This window comes from Sorex araneus, chromosome 4 (assembly GCF_027595985.1).
Source record: "Sorex araneus isolate mSorAra2 chromosome 4, mSorAra2.pri, whole genome shotgun sequence".
Classification (NCBI taxonomy): domain Eukaryota; kingdom Metazoa; phylum Chordata; class Mammalia; order Eulipotyphla; family Soricidae; genus Sorex; species Sorex araneus.
In genome coordinates, this window is record NC_073305.1 from 135500212 (window position 1) to 135518658 (window position 18447).

Here is an 18447-nt window from a genome sequence, read left to right on the forward strand (position 1 = left end):
TGGCATCTCAAATAGCAGGGCTGTCCTGGGGGGCCTCCTGTCCTCCTCTAGCTGTGGCCCAGCTTGCTGAGTTTGCATTCCTCTAGCAAGCGGATGAGGCTCTCTCTCTCATTCACCACTCTGAGCTTTTCCTTGAGGATCTGTGCCTCTTGCTGCCGATCGGCATCAGTCTTCAGGGACTCTATAAAAAGGAGACAAAGCTTTGAAAACTGGGCCAGGAAGGCCACATGCTAACACCCTGCCTGTGTGGCTCCCTCCACCTAGCCTTGTTTCCTAGTCTGTGGAAGGAGGCTGGCTGATGCCATGCAGAAGTGGTTGCCAGCATCACTAAGGAGCAGGTCCACTCCAGAAGGAGACCCTGAGTCCACTGTGTGGTGCGGATTGAATAGTAGTTGGGGTCTGGAGCCTGGTGCCCTGGGAGCCACCACATGGACTCAAACTCTGGTGCAGGGGTCAGTGTCTGGGGGCTCAGAGCCCGGGCCATAACGGCCTCTCACCGCAGGACACTGACCTTCCCGGTTCATGTAGCCAAGGAGCTCCTGGTCCAGGTACCATTGTTTCTCCTCCAGGTTCAGCTCAGTCATCCTGCAAAGAACAGGAAAGAGAAATCCTGAGTCTGCAGGGAGGGTCCCTGGGACCTGGCTGGGGCCGAGAGCTGCCCCCCACCCTGCTTACGTCAGCATAAGCTCAGCCTCCTCATTCACCAGGCTGTTCTTCCTCTGAACAAGCTGTAATAACCGCTCTGTCCATAATGTCTTTGGCATTTCAGAGGAACCTGGTGAAAGAATTGGGGACAAGGTGATCAGGCGGCCCTGTCTGCCCTGGGTATAAGAAATCGAGTCTGATTTGGGGGTGGAACTTAATGCTAGAAGCAGGGGGGGGGACACCCCTCAAGGTGATGGTGCCATCCCCTCTGCCCCCATCTTTACTCACTGCTCTCACGCCGTAAGGCCAGCTCCACCTCCATGCCCTCAGCTTCCAGCTCCTTCAAGGCAGCTTCTATCTCATCCAGTCTCCGCTGGATGGCCTGAGGGGCACAAAGCGAAAGGCTCTGGAGTCTTTAGAGCACTCAAACAGAACATGGGGGAGCCTTGACCCCATCAGAACTCCCTGGAACCTCTAGACCTCACCTGGGCCTTGCAGAACCGCTTCATCTCTTCCTCCTTGGCGCGGCGCAACAGGGTTCGATTCCATGTTGGGTACTTGCTGCTGTCTAAGTTCCTTGTCATGGTCAGCAGAGTCTACATCAGGGCCAGGGTCAGGCCAGTAAGGCTAAGGGCATAGCCCCAGCAGACAAGGCTAGGAAAGCTCCATTCGGGTGGGGTCCACTCTAGTAGGGGGACAGGCTGGGGAGGAGACACTCCTAGGGGAGGGAGTCTGGTGTAGCTCTGCTGTGGTGCTGGCATGGGGGTGTGTACTTAGGGGAGGGCGCGCGGGGCTGGGGCAGACAAGGTGGCCAAGTTCCCGCCAATCACCTCTGTGTCTAAGTCCAAAGTTGTGTCTTCCTCTTCCTCATCACTGGAGGAGGCATTATCTTCTTGCTCTGTTTTCATGCCGTCAACTGAATAGGGGAGTGGACATGGTCTGGGATTCCCCCTCACCTAGCATTCCTCCTTTAGGAAGTTCACTACCAGCAAGCACCACCACCACCTTGGGTCAGCACCTCTGAGCAGAGTGTTACCTTGAGTCTCCTGGGCTGGCAGTCCCCAGCCCATGAATCTGCCCTCCAGGGCCTGTCGGGCCAAGTCACTGCAGCTGCGAAGGGGTTTCGAGGGGGGTTCTACTTCCGGGTCAGGGATGAAGTGCAAGGAGGAGAGCTGCTGGAGCTCTGGGCTGGACAGGCGGAGTAGCCGGCGAGTGGGCTGGCTGGGGTCTGGGACAGGACTAGGCCTGAGAGTGGAGGGACTTGGTGGCAGGCTACTGTCCCGCGGGCTGGGGAGTTCCTGGGAAAGTAATCAGGTAGCGTGGTCACCTCACCTGCCCAGTGGGGAAGCCAAGCCACCTTGTGGATAAACTGTGGACCCTGCAATTCTTTGACTTAGAGCAGAGCGTCCCAAACTTGGTTGTCCTACCCTCCTTTTCAGAAAAAAATGTCACTCAGCACCTCCCTAGAGCCCTGCCTTCTTTAGGAGGACAAACTGCTCACTGTCGAATGAACTGAGGTGTCTACTGCCCAGCCTTCCAGTGGTGGTAACCCCCAGCCCCCCACCAACACACACACGCTTTGGAAAGACCCACAAACACCATTTCTAGGACAGTTCCAGGCAGTATTCTAGATGCGGTCGTCACTTAGGAGCACAAGGTCAAGGCTCCTCTCAGAGCTGTGTACCAGGGAAGGTTGGGGCATCCCAGCAGGGCTAGAGACCCTTTCCGACCCCCAGGTCCATGTGCAGCTCTCACCTGGCTCTCGTGTCCTGGGTGGCTGCCTTCCTCCTGGAGGCTGGGCGGGGGCAGGTGCTGGAGGCAGTAGAAATGTCCTGGGAAGGGTGGAGAGGGCACTCACGAGATTCCTCTCCCAGAAGGGTGGGGAGCCCAAGCACTGGATTGGCAGCTGGGTTTCCAAAAGCCCCTTAGCTCCTCAGAACCCAAAAGAGCTGGGAGAAGGTCCTGGGCTCGGCGAGAAGGCCATGCAGAGCTTGCCTCCCTATTCTCTCCAGCTTTGAATTCCCAGCCCTCTGGGGGCTTTCCAGGCCCACTCACCATCTTCCAGGTGCTGCTGGTAGCCACCTGGCCACAATGTGGCCTCACAGACGTGGCAGCGGAAGCAGCTTCGGTGGAAGAAACGGCCGTCGACACAGAGGCGTTCTAGGATATAGAGCTGCTCGCCACAGAGGGCGCACACGTCCCCTGCCTCGGCCTGCACCAACCCCAAGACCGCAGGGTCAGTTGCAAAGCCACTCCCCTGCCCAGAAACCCCCATGCTGGCCTGTTCCACAAGGGCCCCTTGGTGCTCACCTCTTGGGGCTGGGATGGGGGTGTCAGGGATACGCTGGGCTCTGGGACAGGAGGCTCCTCTGCACTCAGGCTCTCGGCCTTTAAGGAGACACGTGCTCAGGCCAGGAGCTGGGAGCAGGGGGCAGTGGAAAGAGGACAGCTAGGGCACGCGCAGGGGAAGGGGGCAGCGGGTGAGAGGTTCCAGTTCCTAGAGGGTGGAGGGGGTCACAGAACAGAATGGGGGAAGGAGCCAGAACCCCCTGGGCCAGGGCCTGGCTTCTTGCCACCAGCTTCCTCTCCATTTTCCTGAAACAAGTGCTGCCCTGATCATGGAGCTCCCTGTGCCCAGATTGCCCCTTCCCGAGCCCCAGGTGCTCTAGGGTGACTGTGGGCTCTATAATTAGCAGTGTCCCTTGAAGGTGCTTGGGGGACCACATGAAATGCTGAGCCTGAACCTGGGACTCTCTCCAGTCCTTGCTCCGTGGTGAATGTATGTGTCCCCCCCTTCCTTGTGCCCTGGGACCTGGGCTTGGAGCCTACCCCCAACCCCACGTGCCAGCTCCTCACCTGAGCGCGGGTCCGCTGCAGTGTCCTCTGCAGTTTGCCCAGGAAGAGCACAGCTTTGGAGGTGCCCCAGGAAGGTTGCCTGGAGGGCCCTGCAGGGAAAGCCAAGTGTGTGTGTGTGTGTGTGTGTGTGTGTGTGTGTGTGTGTGTGTGTGTTGGAGGGGGATCAGCAGGAACCACTGAGCCCCACAACCCAGAAGGTTGCGCCAAGGCCTCAGAGGGGTCCCTCTCACACCTCCTTGGCCCGCCTGCCTCTCTCCAGCTCACCTGGCGTGTGGGAGAAGCTCTTGTAGGCACTGTGGAAGGAGCTGAGGTAGGCGATGAGGCCCAGCGGATCACTCCCCGTCACCACAGCTCGTGCAGACAACATTGGCGTGATGCCCAGCTCATGCTCTGCCATCCTCAGTGCCCACGAGGCAGCTTCGAGTGCCCCCAGCCCTTGCAGGTCCGAGGGCTTCCTGGTGAGGGGCGGGCAAGGAGACAAGGCAGTGGGACATGGGGACCTCACCCCATGCAAGAGGGAGCGAGCTGAGGGGAGTGCAAAGGGTGCTGAAGGGAAGACACAAAAGCTTTCTATTCCCTGCTGTACTCTGCCACTACCTTCTAACACCCACAAAGCATTTTCCTGTGAAAGTCTTCCAGTTTCACTGGCTTCCCAGAGTCGGGCAGGTGCAGCATGGTGGGGAGACCAGGGGGTGTGCTAATCCCGATAGCCCTCTACTGTCCTTCCACTCCGCCCAGAGGAGGAGGAGGGGGAGGCCCAAAGGCCTAAGAGGCGCAGCCGGCCCCGAGACCCACTCACAGCAGGTCGGGCTGCACACGGTGTACCAGGGCACACAGCGCCCGCCCGTCAGCCCAGGAGGAAGACAGGTCCGTGACATGGACGCCAGGGAAGCCGGCCGTCTGCTCCTGGCACCAGCGCAGCAGCTCCTTCTGGGTATCTGCCATCCCTGCGACAGGAGGGGGTGCTGTGCCTGAGCTCCCACAGAGCCCCATTTCTGGGTGTGAGCATGGGAGTGGGTGTTTGTCTGCGAAGTGGAGGCAGAGACAGAGCCCCGTCCCTGCTGAGGAGCCCCTGTGATGCTCCCTGTCGACAACACCCCGCACCCCAATTTCCTCAGTGAAAATCTCCGTGGAATGAAATCACCTCTCTCACAGAGGACTCTGGAGGAGGGAAACAGCATACCTCCTTCCTTGTCAGGTACGAGTCGAGTTCTCCCACCGCTATTGAAATGATGCTCAATGCTGCTCCAACGTCCCCAAACCCACTCCTCCATGATGCCCCCTGGGTCCTCCCCAACCCCCGAAAGATGCTCCACCCCACCTCACCCCATCCCAGTGGCGCAAAGTGGTCCTGTACTCATAATGGTCCCTGCTCACTATCCAGAGCGACAACTCCTGGAACTGCTGCCCAGGCCCACTCACCAGCCGGCACGACCGAGTCCATCCTGTCACTGTGTTGCTGTATGGGCTCCTTGTCCACCACGTCATACAAGTCCCGGACCTAAGGCGGCACCGTGCAGTGACTCTTGGACACAGGGCCCACACCTGTGCAGCAGAGCCCAGCCTGGGGGACGGTGCAGGTGGGGCAGGGGAGCTGCCCCGGGTTCATGGCGGCGTTGGGGGAGCCCCCAGAAGAGCTGACCTGATTCACCGTCACTGCCTGGAGGTTCAGGTTGGGGTAGCGGGTGGCTGGGTCGAGCCCATACTGGGCTGTGTTGCGGTGCATGTTTTCCGGGGATGTCTGTGACAGGAGCTGGTACAGGCTCTCACTGGAGTGGGGGGTCGGGGACACTCATCAGCACCCACTGCTCCAGAACCATCAGACCCTTCTCTCTCTCTCTCTCCTCTCTCTCTCTCTCTCTCTCTGTCTCTCTCTCTCTCCCCCTGCTCTCCTGTCCCCTTTTCACCCAAACCCTTCTTCTGATTTGCTCCAAATCCAGCCCTAACCCCCCTAACCCGTTTCTGGCCCCCCCTGCCTCCCTCTTCCCCTCCTCCAGCCAGTGCTCACCGCTCTGCCAACACTTTTAAGGGCTCAGCACCCTTGGCCCAGCGCTTCACCATCCAGGCGGCATCCAAGGCTGCCAAAAAGCCCCGGGCCACCCCAGTGCCCAGGGGCCAGAAGGGCTGCAAGGGTCAGAGGACAGGAAGCAGCTTAGCAGGAGTCCTTGGGAATGCCCCCTCCCCACTCCCCTGGCCCCCCAGAGGGAGAAACCCTCACCTCCCCCACCCTGCCAAGCTGTCCTCAGCAAAGCATTCCACCCCACCTTTCCCCTGAGCCAGGCTGTGCCCAGCCATAGACCCTGGGTGCTGCCTCTCAGGGAGGGCCGTCCTGCCTCCCAGAGGACCAGAGCCCCCTCACCTCCACCAGGCAGTCCCCCACCAGCCCCAGCAGCAGGCGCGCGCCGTGTCTCTCCTGCACCCTAGCCGAGCTCTCGGCCCGCATCATGCTGGTGAAGTCAAAGGCCGAGACGTCATGCTTCCCGTCAGTATCCAGCGCGAACTCCAGGTTCCCCAGTTTGCCTTTTGTGGCGAAGTTGGCGACATCCCTGGAGAAACGCTCCAGGGTGCTGGGTACCACATTGTCACTGCTCAGCAGCTGCTCGGTATCGGGCAAATCCTGTTGGATCAATTCATCAGAACCACAAGGGTGCCTGAGGGTGTAACATGGACTTACAGATTGGATTAAATGGGGAGGACTCCCCGAGACTGCACAGTAGCAGAAGGCTGAGCTGGAAGGAGGATTTGACGCCCAGCCTTGCTCTGCTGTCATCCGCATGCTGGGCTGAGGGGGAAAGGCAGGAAGGGCAGGGGTCTGGGCCTGCTTCAAGGCCCGGGTTGCTTCAATGATCACACTTGCTTTGGACAAGCTATTGAAATTCTTGAAGAATGTTCCCTAGGAGCTGAGCAATAGTACAGCAGGCACATGCCTTCACACGGCCGACCCCTGAGCACCTCCAGGAGTGACCCCTGAGCGCAGAGCCAGGAGTAAGCTCTGAACAAATCTGGGTGTATGGTCCACCTCCGAAGGGAACAAACAATCAAAACTATAATGTTCCCCCAACGGTCACTAACTGCCTAGTTTCACAAAGTACTCAGGAGTGAAAATGCACACACAGAACAGTACCCAGAGGCAGGTGTCATCCAGCTAGGTCTCCCACAGTGCTGGGTGTGCCCTACACCCCAGGGACCAGGGCAAGCACTGCGGAAAGAAGCAAGAGACTCAGGCGAGAACCCTTCCCAGGGTAGCTCACTGCGGGATGGGATGCAGAATCCCAGGCAGGGTGTGCCATAAGCCCTGGGGGAAAGAGAGGTGCAAGCTGAAGGAAATGCCAGGGCAGAGGCGGAAGGAGCCCCTCCACACTCAGAAACTGTACCCCAGCCTGGCCTCTCCCACCCAGACCCCCCTCCACCTGGGCCCAGTCTTCACCTGAAGCAGCACCCCGCGCCGCAACAGGCACTGCTTATTGGTGGTCATGACGAAGTAGTGGGTGTCATCCTTGTAGTACACAATGTTGTCCAGATCAATGCCTGAGGGGACAGGCAGGGCTTAGGAGACGGCTCTTCAATGGGGCAGACTGGTTACTCCCAGTTCTGTGTTCTGGTGGCTTGCAGGGGACCAGGTGGTGCTGGGGACGGACCCAGGGTCTCCCTCATGCAAAGTGTGTGTGCAGCCCTTGAGCTCTCCCTCCAAACACTCGGACGTGCCTGACCTCTGAGCACTGGGATCCCAGCTCAGCTTGCAGTGGGAAGTTTCCTCACAGGGGGGCTAGGAGTTCAGGGGCAAAGTGGATCATATGTCTCAGGCTCAGGAGGCCTAAAACCTTGGAGCAAAGAGAGAATACCAGTGGGGTGGGAACAGGGGGATCGGTCTACCTCACGGTCACATGTTTGTGATAACAGCTGGTGTCCCAAACAGGGGTATGCACCACTGGAGGGGTGTGGCAGTGCAGAGTCAAAGTCAATACAGGACATTTAATTTTTCTCTTTTTGTTTTGTGGCCACACCCAGCAGGACTCAAGGCTGCTCCCAGCTCTGTACTCTGGAACTGAGCAGTGCCAGGTGTGGAAGCCAGGTGTTCTGTGGGCAGTGCTGGTGCTCAGTCCCTGGGCTATCTTCCTGGTCCAACACAGGGTATTTTCTTGAAGCCCCACTTATGCTTTGAACTGATGTTAATTTTGTTTGTTTTGTCCTACACCTGGTAGTGCTCAGGGCTTACTCCTAGCTCTGTGCTCTACACTTAAGAATCACTCCTGGTGGGGCTCAGGGGAACATACGTGGTGCCAGGGACTGAACCTGTGTTGGGTATGTGTTTTGCAAAGCACACACCCAATCTGGTGTACAACTGCTCTGACCCTTGATCTCATTTTTATCTGAAAGCATGTATAAACCATCAAAAAGCAAAATGCTATGCATTTTGTGAGATTTATGGGCTATCCATTACGATGGGATGGGGGCATGGAGACTAACAGGTTATTTCTCCCTTACTGCCCTGAACACAATTATGGGAAAGTGTGGGGTCTTTGACCTGAAGACAAGTCTGGGGTAAGAGGGTGCAGCGGTACAGGGGTTAGGATGCTGACCTGTGGCTTTGAGCAGGCTCTGGAAGAAGTTTTGGTTGTAGATTCTGGCGACACTGCTCATCTCCAGCACCTGAGTCTCTTCCGCCGTGCGCCTGTTCACAAAGTTGGCCGTGATGCCAATGGCCAGCTTGCCACGCATTTCTCTCACTGTGAAACCTGGGAGGAGGCGCAGGAGGACAGGGGACATAACTGCCTGGACAGGCCCAGGAGGGGCCCAAGATGCTGGCTTCTTCGAGGGAGGGGACCACTCACCTTCAGGGATGAATTTAGCTCCAGCGGCCATGATGAGGACATCGAATTCGTAGTTGGTCAGCTGGGTTGGGGGACTGGGCTGGAACTGGGCTCGCCAGCCACTCCCTGCAGCAGGAGTGAGAAGACAAGAGTGTGGCTGTCTGGAGGCTCTCCCCACTCTCCCAGGAGTCGGTGAAAGAGTCAAAAGCCATCTACTTGAGAGGTGGTCACAAGTTTATCACATTGATGCTGGTGCTCCACAATTTGTTCATTAAACCACCTTCAAGTGTGAGCCAACGATGTTCATGGTGTTCACAAGCAATAATGTACTGTCTATTGAATGACCCTGCCCACAGCCACAGAGAGACAGGAAGGACAGAAAACGTTCCCCCACCTGCAGACGCTCAAAGTTCCAGGAATTGACACAAAGCCACCCTCGTGGACAGAGAATAGCAAACAACTCCCAACTGCATCCGTGGCTTCACAGGCCAAAATCTCGCTGGTGATCGGGGGTTTCTCAGGAACAGAAAAGTACTTACCCTTTTGGGGCGGGGGCTGGAGGCTGGTGAAGGCGACACCCCAGTGAAAGTCCACCCCCAGCAGTAAAGCCACCTTCAACAAAAGCAACTGAAGCTGCCGGATGCCTGGAAGGGAAAGGCTATTTGGCACTCGAACCCCAGGACCACACAGCTTCTGAGGCACAAGCACGCCCCCGATCAGGCCTTGCTGGTCTCTCAATCCCACTTTGGAGCTGTAGGATTTGGGTCCTGAAGGTCACGGGGCTGAAGTGACTGAATGATCCCTTGCCTCTTGATTGGTCCAGCCATTCCCCCCTATCCTCCACAGCTCCTGCCTGTCTTGTGGTCCCAGCTACCCTGCCCTCTCCCCGAGAGCCCGCATGACACTCACTGATGTGGTCCAGGGTGCCCGTGCAGAAGCGCCCATAGAATTTCTTGGCGCCGAGTCCCTGGAGGTCATGAATAGTGAAGGGCCAGAGGTGCAGCACGTTGTGGCGAGAAAAATCGCGGCACTTCTCCACCACCACCACACGGGCCCCGAGCAGTGCCAGCTCCACAGCTGCCCGCAGCCCGCAAGGCCCGGCGCCCACCACAAGACACTGTGAACAGAATAGACGATGGGGTGGTATCTGCACGGCACTCATCTCCCAACACCCACGCCATGCTACTCTCCAAGCCTCTATCCCGGGTCCCCAGACCCACCTTGGTGTGGGCACAGGACTGGCCCTGCTGGTACACAGCCTGACCAGCTCGTTTGTCCAGCTTGTCCCAAAGTGACTTGGCATTCCAGTAGTTGAGTTGGGCCTTGATCTTGTGGTACAGGGGCAGCCCCCCACCAGGCTCTAGCCCCAGAGTCCTGCAGAGCTCTTGGAAGCTGCTCAGCACATCCTGGCACTGCTGGGCCTTCAGGAAGCTCTCAAAGTGGGTGTGCACAGGGTTGGTGGAGGTAGGGGAGGCCATGGTGCCCCCTGAAACTTCCCAGGACTGGCCGGGAACAGTTAAGCAGAGGCGGTGGCTGCTGCAAGGGATGAAAGAGAAGGGGAGGGGGGGAAAAAAGGAGGAGAAAGGAAGGGGAGGAGAAGAAAACAGGCTGGTGGCCAGGGAGCATGAGTTCAGCCCCACTGGCTCCATGCTCTGCCTCCCAGCCCACGGGCAATCTGCTTGAAAAACAGCTGCTGTAGCTTCCACCCTGCAGAGCCTTGCCAAATTTGGAAACAAAAAAGTCACTTGGACTGGGCACAGAGGCCATAAGCTATCCCCAGATTGATTGATTGATTGATTGATTGACTGATTTGGAGAGGGGTTCACACCCAGTAGGGCTCAGGGGTTACTCCTGGTACTCCTGGCTCTGCACTCAGGAATCACTCCTGACCGGCTCAGGGAACCATATGGGATGCCAGGGATTGATGCCTATGTAGTCTCTCTCTGGCCCAACTATCCCCAGAATCTAGCTGTGCTCCAGGGGAAGAATTATCTGCCTGTCTTTTCTGGGCCTTATCTGCCAGCCTTCGTTGTAGATGGCATGGGCTGAGACAGGTCCTAGGGGTTAATGCCCCCTGCCACCCCACCCGCCCTGGACGCATTCCCACTGCTCCCAGCTGGTGCTGTCCCGAGGCTGAAGGAAGTAACCAAGGTGGTCAGTTGGGTGTTTGTGGTTGGGGGAGGGTTCCCGGTTGAAGCACCCCGGCCCACCCCACCCCCGGCCCCCCGGCGTGCACGGGGCTGTACTACTTACACCACAGTTCAGAGCCGGGAGGGACCGCTTCCCTTGGGATGGGCGGGCGGAGGTGCGGGGCGGTGCAGAGGTGGCGCCCAGCTGGATCGCCAGCGGGGTGTGGGTCGGGGCTCGGGCGCGCGAGGCTTTATTCGTGCCTCATTAGCATCTTATTACCACGCTCTCCGGGCTCGGAGCAGCGGAGTGCCCGCCCACCTCGGCGGGGAGGTGTGGGGAGCCGGAGGCGTGGCGCCCCAAGGCTCGGCGAAGTCCCGGGAACCCCAGGGAGCCCCGAGAAACAAGAGCCGAGGCGATCCACGAGCGGCCACGCGTTGCATCTCGGGGCTCGCGCTGGCCAAGGCACGCCCGACCGGGCCGCCCAGACACCCACCCTGCACTGTGCCCACGCCGCCGGGGGCCGCTCGGGCGCAAGAGGAGTTTGGCGGGGGGGTTGGGGGGGACTTGCGGGTCGCTCGGTGGCGCCCCGGACAGACGTCTGAATCGCCGCGCCAAACGGGACAGCCACAACCTGGCGCCCTCCCGAAGGATCCAAGTTCCAGTCTGCCGCCCTAGATCCGGATTAAGGGCAATACAGTCTTGAAAACTCGGGAACTGCAGGGGAGTAGGGGTGCGTGCGTGTGTGCGCGCGTGTGCGCTTGTGTTTGTGCTTGTGACTCGTGTGTGTGTGTGTGTGTGTGTGTGTGTGTGTGTGTGTGGTTGTTACACCACGACTAAGAAACAGGAAAATGGGAGAGACTCTATATCCCGGAGTTCCTGGGAGGGAGAGTGCTTGGAACCCCCTCCACTGAAAAGAACTTTGAGAAACTTTTATTATCAACTTCAGCGTACCTAATAAGGAAATCGCAGAAAACTCTGGACCAGGACCCTTCAGCTAGTTAACAAGAACAGAACACCTATTTTCATTTCTTGTCTGCTGGGATCATGGCTTTTATCTCTTGACACAATAGTCCCATTTGACTGAAAGGCAACTGAGACTGCGAGAAACAACCCCCAGTAATTTTCACCACAAGGGGCAGAGCTGGCCTGGGGCCCAGATCTATCTGGACTCCAGGCTCTGTGCTAGTGTGGCTCCAAAAGTGACTTGGCAGGGCTGGATTATAAAAAATCTATTTCTAGTTTTGTAGAGGTGCCACTGTTAGGCTGGAAACATTAATAAAAACGGTGGCTGGAAAAGAAGGTGGGTCCCCTGGATAAATGGAGACCAGGACAAGCCATGGCTCTCCCTTCTGCTTCCTTTGCACTTTGCATTGTTCTGGAAATCCTTTGAGACTCAGTAAGACCGGGTCAGGTCTGCTCTGACCACATGAGGCAATGCTTAAGAGATTATTTCTGGTTCTGCACTCAAGAATTAGGCTTTAGTTCCTGTTTTCTTCGAGGTTGGCTCTCACAACTTCAGGGCTATTACTTCCCAGGAAATTGACTGCCAATGGCATGAGGGGGGTGGGGGGGAGGGGGGGGTCTTCATTATCTGCCTGCCTGCCTGCCTACATCAGGGGGACCATATGGGATGACAGGGATCAAATCTGGGTCAGCCACATGCAAGGCAAGCATCCTACCTGTTGTACTATTACTCCAGTCCCTCAAACCAAATTCTATTGATAGTTTCTTCAAAGGAAAAAGTGTCCTGTACCAAAACTAAAAGAATAAACTTATTTACCTACAAGATTTTCTCTTTGATTAGAGTCTTAAATTTGATTCATGACCCACATTATATATGTATTTAGAACTAAAAATACTGGCACTAGCTCATTGGCCATTTGGATCAAGTGAGTGGCTAGTATATGCAAAGTCAGTTTTCAGAGAATACCATTCTGATGTCTTGCAAGTAATCATGCCTGCAGTGTTCTGGGTTAAAAACCTGAGCCATTAAAAAGTTAGCCGCCCTCTGACCATCTGGTTGTTGAACTCCTGTAAAGCCACCCTTATCTCATCTCCTAACTCTTACCTCCTGAGCCTGGAGCTAGATGCCACAGTTCTTGAGGTCAAGATTATTACTAACAGAGTTACCAGACGAGCATGCCGGGACTGAGTAAGACAGGTGCCTTGATTGATCTAAGACATCATCAGGGAGGAACCTTCATCAGGGAGGAAGTGATTTTTTTTTTTCTTGGGTCACACCCAGCAATGCTCAGGGGTTACTCCTGGCTTTGCACTCAGGAATTATTCCTGGCAGTGCTTGGGGGACCATATGGAATGCTGGGAATTGAACCCAGGTCAGCCGCGTGCAAGGCAAATGCCCTACCTGCTGTGCTATCTCTCCAGCCCCATGATGAAGTGACTTTTACCCTAAAATTTGACAGACAAAAACATTCATTAGTCAGTCAGCTGGTAGGGGCAGAAACGTTTTAAGTTCAAGAAATTGCAGGCCGCAAGGCCTTACAGCAGGAAATCAGTAGGCGTGCTTGGGACAGGAGGCAGTCAACATGACTGTAGATGAGAAAAAGGAAGAGGAAGATGATTTTAATTTCATCCTGAGTGCAGTGGAATCTGTAGAAAGACTTTAAGCAGACCAGACGTGACATTGCCTTCATCAGACACTATTCAGTCATTTAGCTTGATGCTGCTAAAGGCTCAATGATGAATCCTATTTGATTAGTGGGTTTCAACTTTTATTACTAAGATTATTTATCAACCAAGGTGATTGAAAAATCACCTAGTAGATTACCTCCAATGGAGAGAGGAGTTGGGAGAGGTAGAAAAAATGAGACAAAGTGGTGGTTGGGGGGGGCAGAGGGGTGAGGACCTGGAGATGGTATGGCAGTTAGGGTGCATGCCTAATATGTGCCTGGCCCTGGTTTGATGCTGAGTGCAGCCTTGGAGGTCCCTGAACACTGTTAACTGTGGCCCTGAGTATCTTTGGCCTCCAGAGCCCAAGCAGCAGTTCATAGTTAGGTCCTTGCATTGACCTTCAGGTTGGGTTGGCTGAGAAAGACCAATGGAGGGGGCTGGGGAGGTCCTCAGACAGTATGAGAACAGTATGAGAACAACTTGAGAACCCCTGATTCCATTAAAAAGATCAGTCAGAGGCCAGTGATATATCTCAAAAAACTAGAGCAGATGCTTTGATTGTAAGGACCTGGGTTTGAGTCCCTGTACCACATGGTTCACTGAGCACACCATTGGGAGTGTTGCCTCTAAGCAATAAAAGATGAGTAGCCTGAGTGCAGCCAAATATGGTCCAAAAACAACAACCAAAAAACAGTCAGCCAAGACTTGAAGAAGTCCAGACAATGACCTAGCAGTAGGAATATGAGGGTTTATATGAATTCAAACACTAATCTGGGGCAAGATTGGACATGGGAGTGTTGAGGAAGTCTATGAAGAATGATTCCTAAGGTCAGAGGGAGAGACTGAGATAGAGAGAACTTAGTTCTGGGAGCAGAGTGCCTTATTTGCATAAAGGAAGAGGAAGAAGCTGAGTTTGATCCCTGGCATTTTATGGTTCCCCGAACATCATCAAGAGTGGCTCCTGAGCACAGAACCAGGAGTAGCCAGTCTCCTAGCTCTCCTGAATCTTTTTTTTTCTTTTTGGGTCACACCTAGTGATGCACAGGGGTTACTCCTGGCTTTGCACTCAGGAATTACTCCTGGAAGTGCTCAGCGGACCATATGGGATGCTGGGAATCGAAACCAGGTTGGCTGCATGCAAGGCAAATGCCCTACCCTCTGTGCCATCGCTCCAGCCCCTCTCTCCTGAATCTTTTTTTTTTAAGAACACAAAATTGTCTATTGAATGAATGACTTCATATAAATGATTCTTTCTAATCATATAATTTTTTAAAAAATTTTTTAAAAATTATTGAATCCCCGTGAGATAGTTACGAGTTTTCATGTTTGGGTTACAATCTCACAATGATCAAACACCCATCCCTCCACCAGTGCACGTTTCCCACCACCAATATCCTGGGTATACCCTCCCTTTCCCACACTCTACCTGCCTCTATGGCAGACAATATTCCCCATACTCTCTCTCTACTTTTGGGCATTATAGCTTGCAACATAGACACTGAGAGGTCATTATGTTTGGTCCATTATCAACTTTTGGCATGCATCTCCCATCCCAACTGGTTCCTCCAGCCATCATTTTCTTAGTGATCTCATCTCTATTCCATCTGCCTTCTCCCCTCAGCTCATAAAGCAGTCTTCCAGCTATGGGGCAATCCCCCTGGCCCTTGTATCTACTGTCCTTGGGTGTGAGCCTCATGTGATGTTAAGTTATACTCCACAAATGAGTGCAGTCCCTCTATGTCTGTCCCTTTCTTTCTGACTCATTTCACTTAGCAGGATACTCTCCATGTTTATCCATTTATAAGCAAATTTCATTACTTCATTTCTCCTAACAGCTGCATAGTATTCCATTGTGTAGATGTGCCAAAGTTTCTTTAACCAGTCATATGTTTTAGGACACTCGGGTTGTTTCCAGATTTTGGCTATTGTGAACAGTGCTGCAATGAATATGTAGGTACAGATGTCATTTCTAATGTGCGTTTTTGCATCCTCGGGATATAATCCCAGAAGTGGTATTGTGGGGTCATTTGGAAGCTCAATTTCTAGTTTTTGAACAATTGTCCATATTGTTTTCCAGTAAGGCTGGACCAGTGGGCATTCCCACTAACAGTAAAGGAGCATCCCTTTTCCCCCACATCTATGCCAGTACTGGTTGCTTTTGTTCTTTTGAATGTGTGCCAGTCTCTGTGGTGTGAGATGATATCTCATTGTTGTTTTGATTTGCATCTCCCTGATGACTAGCGATGTGGAGCATTTTTTCATGTGCCTTTTTGCCTTTTGCATTTTTTTTTTTTTGAGGAAACTTCTGTTCATTTCTTCTCCCCATTTTTTGATGGGCTTGGAGGTTTTTTTCTTCTACAATTCTACTAGTGTCTTGTATATCCTTGATATTAATCCCTTATCAGATGGGTGTTGGGTAAATATTCTTTCCCATTGTGGGCTCTTTCTGTATTTTGGTCACTGTTTCTTTTGAAGTGCAGAAGCTTCTTAGTTTGATGTAGTCCCATTTGTTTATGTTTGCTTCCACTTGCATGGTTAGTGCTGTTTCATCCTTAAAGATGCTTTTAGCTTCAATGTCATGAAGAGTTCTGCCTACATTTTCCTCTATGGACCTTATGGATTCAGGTCTGATATTGAGGTCTTTAATCCACTTTGATCTGACTTTTGTGCCTAGCATTAGTCAGAGGTCAGAGTTCATTTTTTTTGCAGGTAGCTATCCAGTTTTCCCAGCACCACCTGTTGAAGAGGCTTTCCTTGTTCCACTTTGCATTTCTTGCTCCTTTGTCAAAGATTAAGTGGCCATATATTTGGGGGTCTGTGACAGGATATTCAACTCTGATCCATTGGTCTGAAGATCTGTTTTTATCCCAATACCATGCTGTTTTAATTACTACTGCTTTGTAGTAGAGTTTGAAGTTGGGGAAGGTGACACCACCCATCTTCTTTTTTCTAAGGATTGCTTTAGCTATTCGTGGGGGTTTATTGTTCCATATAAATTTCTGGAGTGTTTTGTCTATTTCTTTTTAAAATGTCATGGATATCCTGATAGGGACTGCATTAAATTTGTATAGTGCTCTGGGCAGTATTGCCATTTTGATAATATTAATTCTCCCTATCCATGAGCAGGGGATGTGTCTCCATTTCCTAGTGTCCTCCTTTATTTCTTGAAGTAGTGTTTTGTGATTTTCCTTGTATAGGTCCTTTGCCTCTTTGGTTAAGCTGATTCCAAGGTACTTTATTTTCTGAGGTACTATTGTGAACAGGATTGTTTTTTTAATGTCTCTTTCTTCTCTTTCATTTTTTGTATATAAGAAAGCCATGGACTTTTGGGTGTTGATTTTGTAGGTCTTCTTGGTTCAGCCTTTGGAGGCTATAGGAGTCTAGGAATTTATCCAATTCCTCAAGGTTTTCATGTTTCATGGCATAAAGATTCTCAAAGTAATTTCTGAAGATCCTTGAATTTCTTTAGTTTCTGTTGTGATGTCCCCCTTTTCATTTCTAATTCGGTTTATTAGGGTTTTCTCTCTCCCTTTTTTTGTGAGTCTTGCTAGAGGTTTATCTGTCTTGTTTATTTTCTCAAAGAACTAGCTCATGGTTTTATTGATCTTTCGGATTGTTTTTTTTTGGTTTCCATCTCATTAATTTCTGCTCTGAGTTTTATTATTTCCCTCCTCCTATTCGGATTGGGCTTCTTTTGTTGGTTATTATCCAAGCTTTTAAGCTGTGAAGTTAGGTTACTTATGTGGGCTCACTTCTCCTTCCTGAAGAATGCTTGTAGAGCTATGAATTTTCCTCTTAACACAGCTTTTGCTGTGTCCCATAGGTTTTGGTAACTTGTGTCCTTATTGTCGTTCATTTCCAGGAATCTTTTGATTTCCTCTTTGATTTCCTTTCTAAGCCACTCATTGTCCAATAGTGAGCTGTTTAATTTCCAGGTGTTAGATTTCTTTTTCTGTTTATGTGTGTGATTTCTTTCTAATTTCAGCACATCATGGTCTGAGAAGATCGTTGATACAATCTCAATCTTCTTAATTTTATGGAGGTATGTTTTATGGCTCAGAATGTGGTCTATCTTGGAGAATGTTCCATGCACACTTGAGAAGAATGTATATTCAGCTTTTTGAGGATGAAGTGTCCTGTATAGATCTGCTAAATCCCTTTCTTCCATTTCTTCCTTCAGACGCTGTATGTCCTTGCTAAGCTTGAGTCTGTTTGATCTATCAAGAGGTGATAAAGCGGTGTTGAAGTCTCCCACTGTAGGATAACATAGCCTCAGGTAGTTTAGGTTTATTAGATTACTCCCGTAACAGTGCTCCCATTTCTCTGTGTTTATTTGTAGCTTCTTTCTTTGTGTTCTGTTGACTTGTAAATATTGTTTTTCTCTTCTCCTTGAGTCCTTTGCATAGTTTATTCAGAGCAATGTCCTTTTTGTATGGACACAGGAAGACTTAACAAATGCTATGCTTTTGTAACCTGGGAGTCATTTGCTCTACATGATATTTTCCTCCTGGGCATCTGTTCTCTCAACCTAAGCCTCAGCTGCCCTTACTTCCTAGCACCCCCAAAAGCAAGGTCCCGACGAGGGACGAGACAGACCCAGGGCAAGCGGTGAGTTGTATGCTACCCTGGCATCGAATGGGCCTGGCCAAAGTGCCTAATGCTTAACTATAAGTTAAGAGCTTGATCATGGACAAATGTTGTCATGATCCAAACAGTGATGACTAGATTCGGACCCTGCTAGGGTGAGGAATGATTAATGTGGCCTGAGTGCTGTAGTTGAGTCTGGCAAGATGTTGCCAGGAGAGCTGCCTTGCAAGCCTCAATGTATCTCTTGCTATGTCCATACAAAAATAACTAGTATTAAGATGTTAATGAGTTTTTGGACTAAGGAAAAGAGAAAAACATCTTAAGAGTCAGGAAGGGCTTTGGAATGTTCTTAGGTTGTGTTCCCTTTGAACCTGACAGCCCTCAGGAAGGGCTTTCTTATGATGATTTTGCTACCTGGCAGTATGTAACCTGGGGGCAAGCGTGTGAAAGAGGAAAAAGGGAGGAGAGAGACAGGAGAAGTGAGAGGGCTGCTGCAGATCCAGAGAGAGGACGGAGCTGGGAGAGCAGGGATGAGGAATGAGGAGCTTGGAAGGAAGAAAGAGATGAGAGATGGAAGATTGAATAAATGGTAACTAATCAGCAACCAGCTTGGTCCTCGTTCTTCCTTCACCTGTCCTTGGCCAACAGCCATCCTGATCCAGTCCATACAAAGCGGTTCCAGAGCACCGACCGCGGGTGGTGAGACAGAGCCACCAGGAGAGCCCGTGAACACACATCTTTCAGCGTGTGAAGTTTTTTACATCCCACTATGATTGTGTTGCTATCA

General features: G+C 52.4%; 1 protein-coding gene across 1 annotated transcript; it reads right to left on the reverse strand.

Annotated features, from left to right (window-relative positions):
- Positions 1-47: 47 nt before the first annotated feature.
- LOC101556148 (F-actin-monooxygenase MICAL1) lies at positions 48-10640 on the reverse strand. The gene is made up of 25 exons (XM_055136722.1): positions 10566-10640; positions 9533-9848; positions 9222-9429; positions 8852-8956; positions 8334-8438; positions 8082-8237; positions 6929-7029; positions 5861-6118; positions 5510-5625; positions 5144-5270; positions 4924-5002; positions 4301-4448; positions 3766-3956; positions 3502-3590; positions 3192-3240; positions 2956-3050; positions 2701-2857; positions 2401-2477; positions 1682-1943; positions 1476-1561; positions 1131-1241; positions 934-1027; positions 676-775; positions 512-585; positions 48-181 (listed from the first exon to the last, which is right to left on the reverse strand). Exons 2-25 carry the CDS (start codon positions 9788-9790, stop codon positions 48-50), a joined length of 3180 nt encoding a protein of 1059 aa, XP_054992697.1. The 5' UTR covers positions 9791-9848; positions 10566-10640.
- Between the last annotated feature and the right edge of the window lie 7807 nt (positions 10641-18447).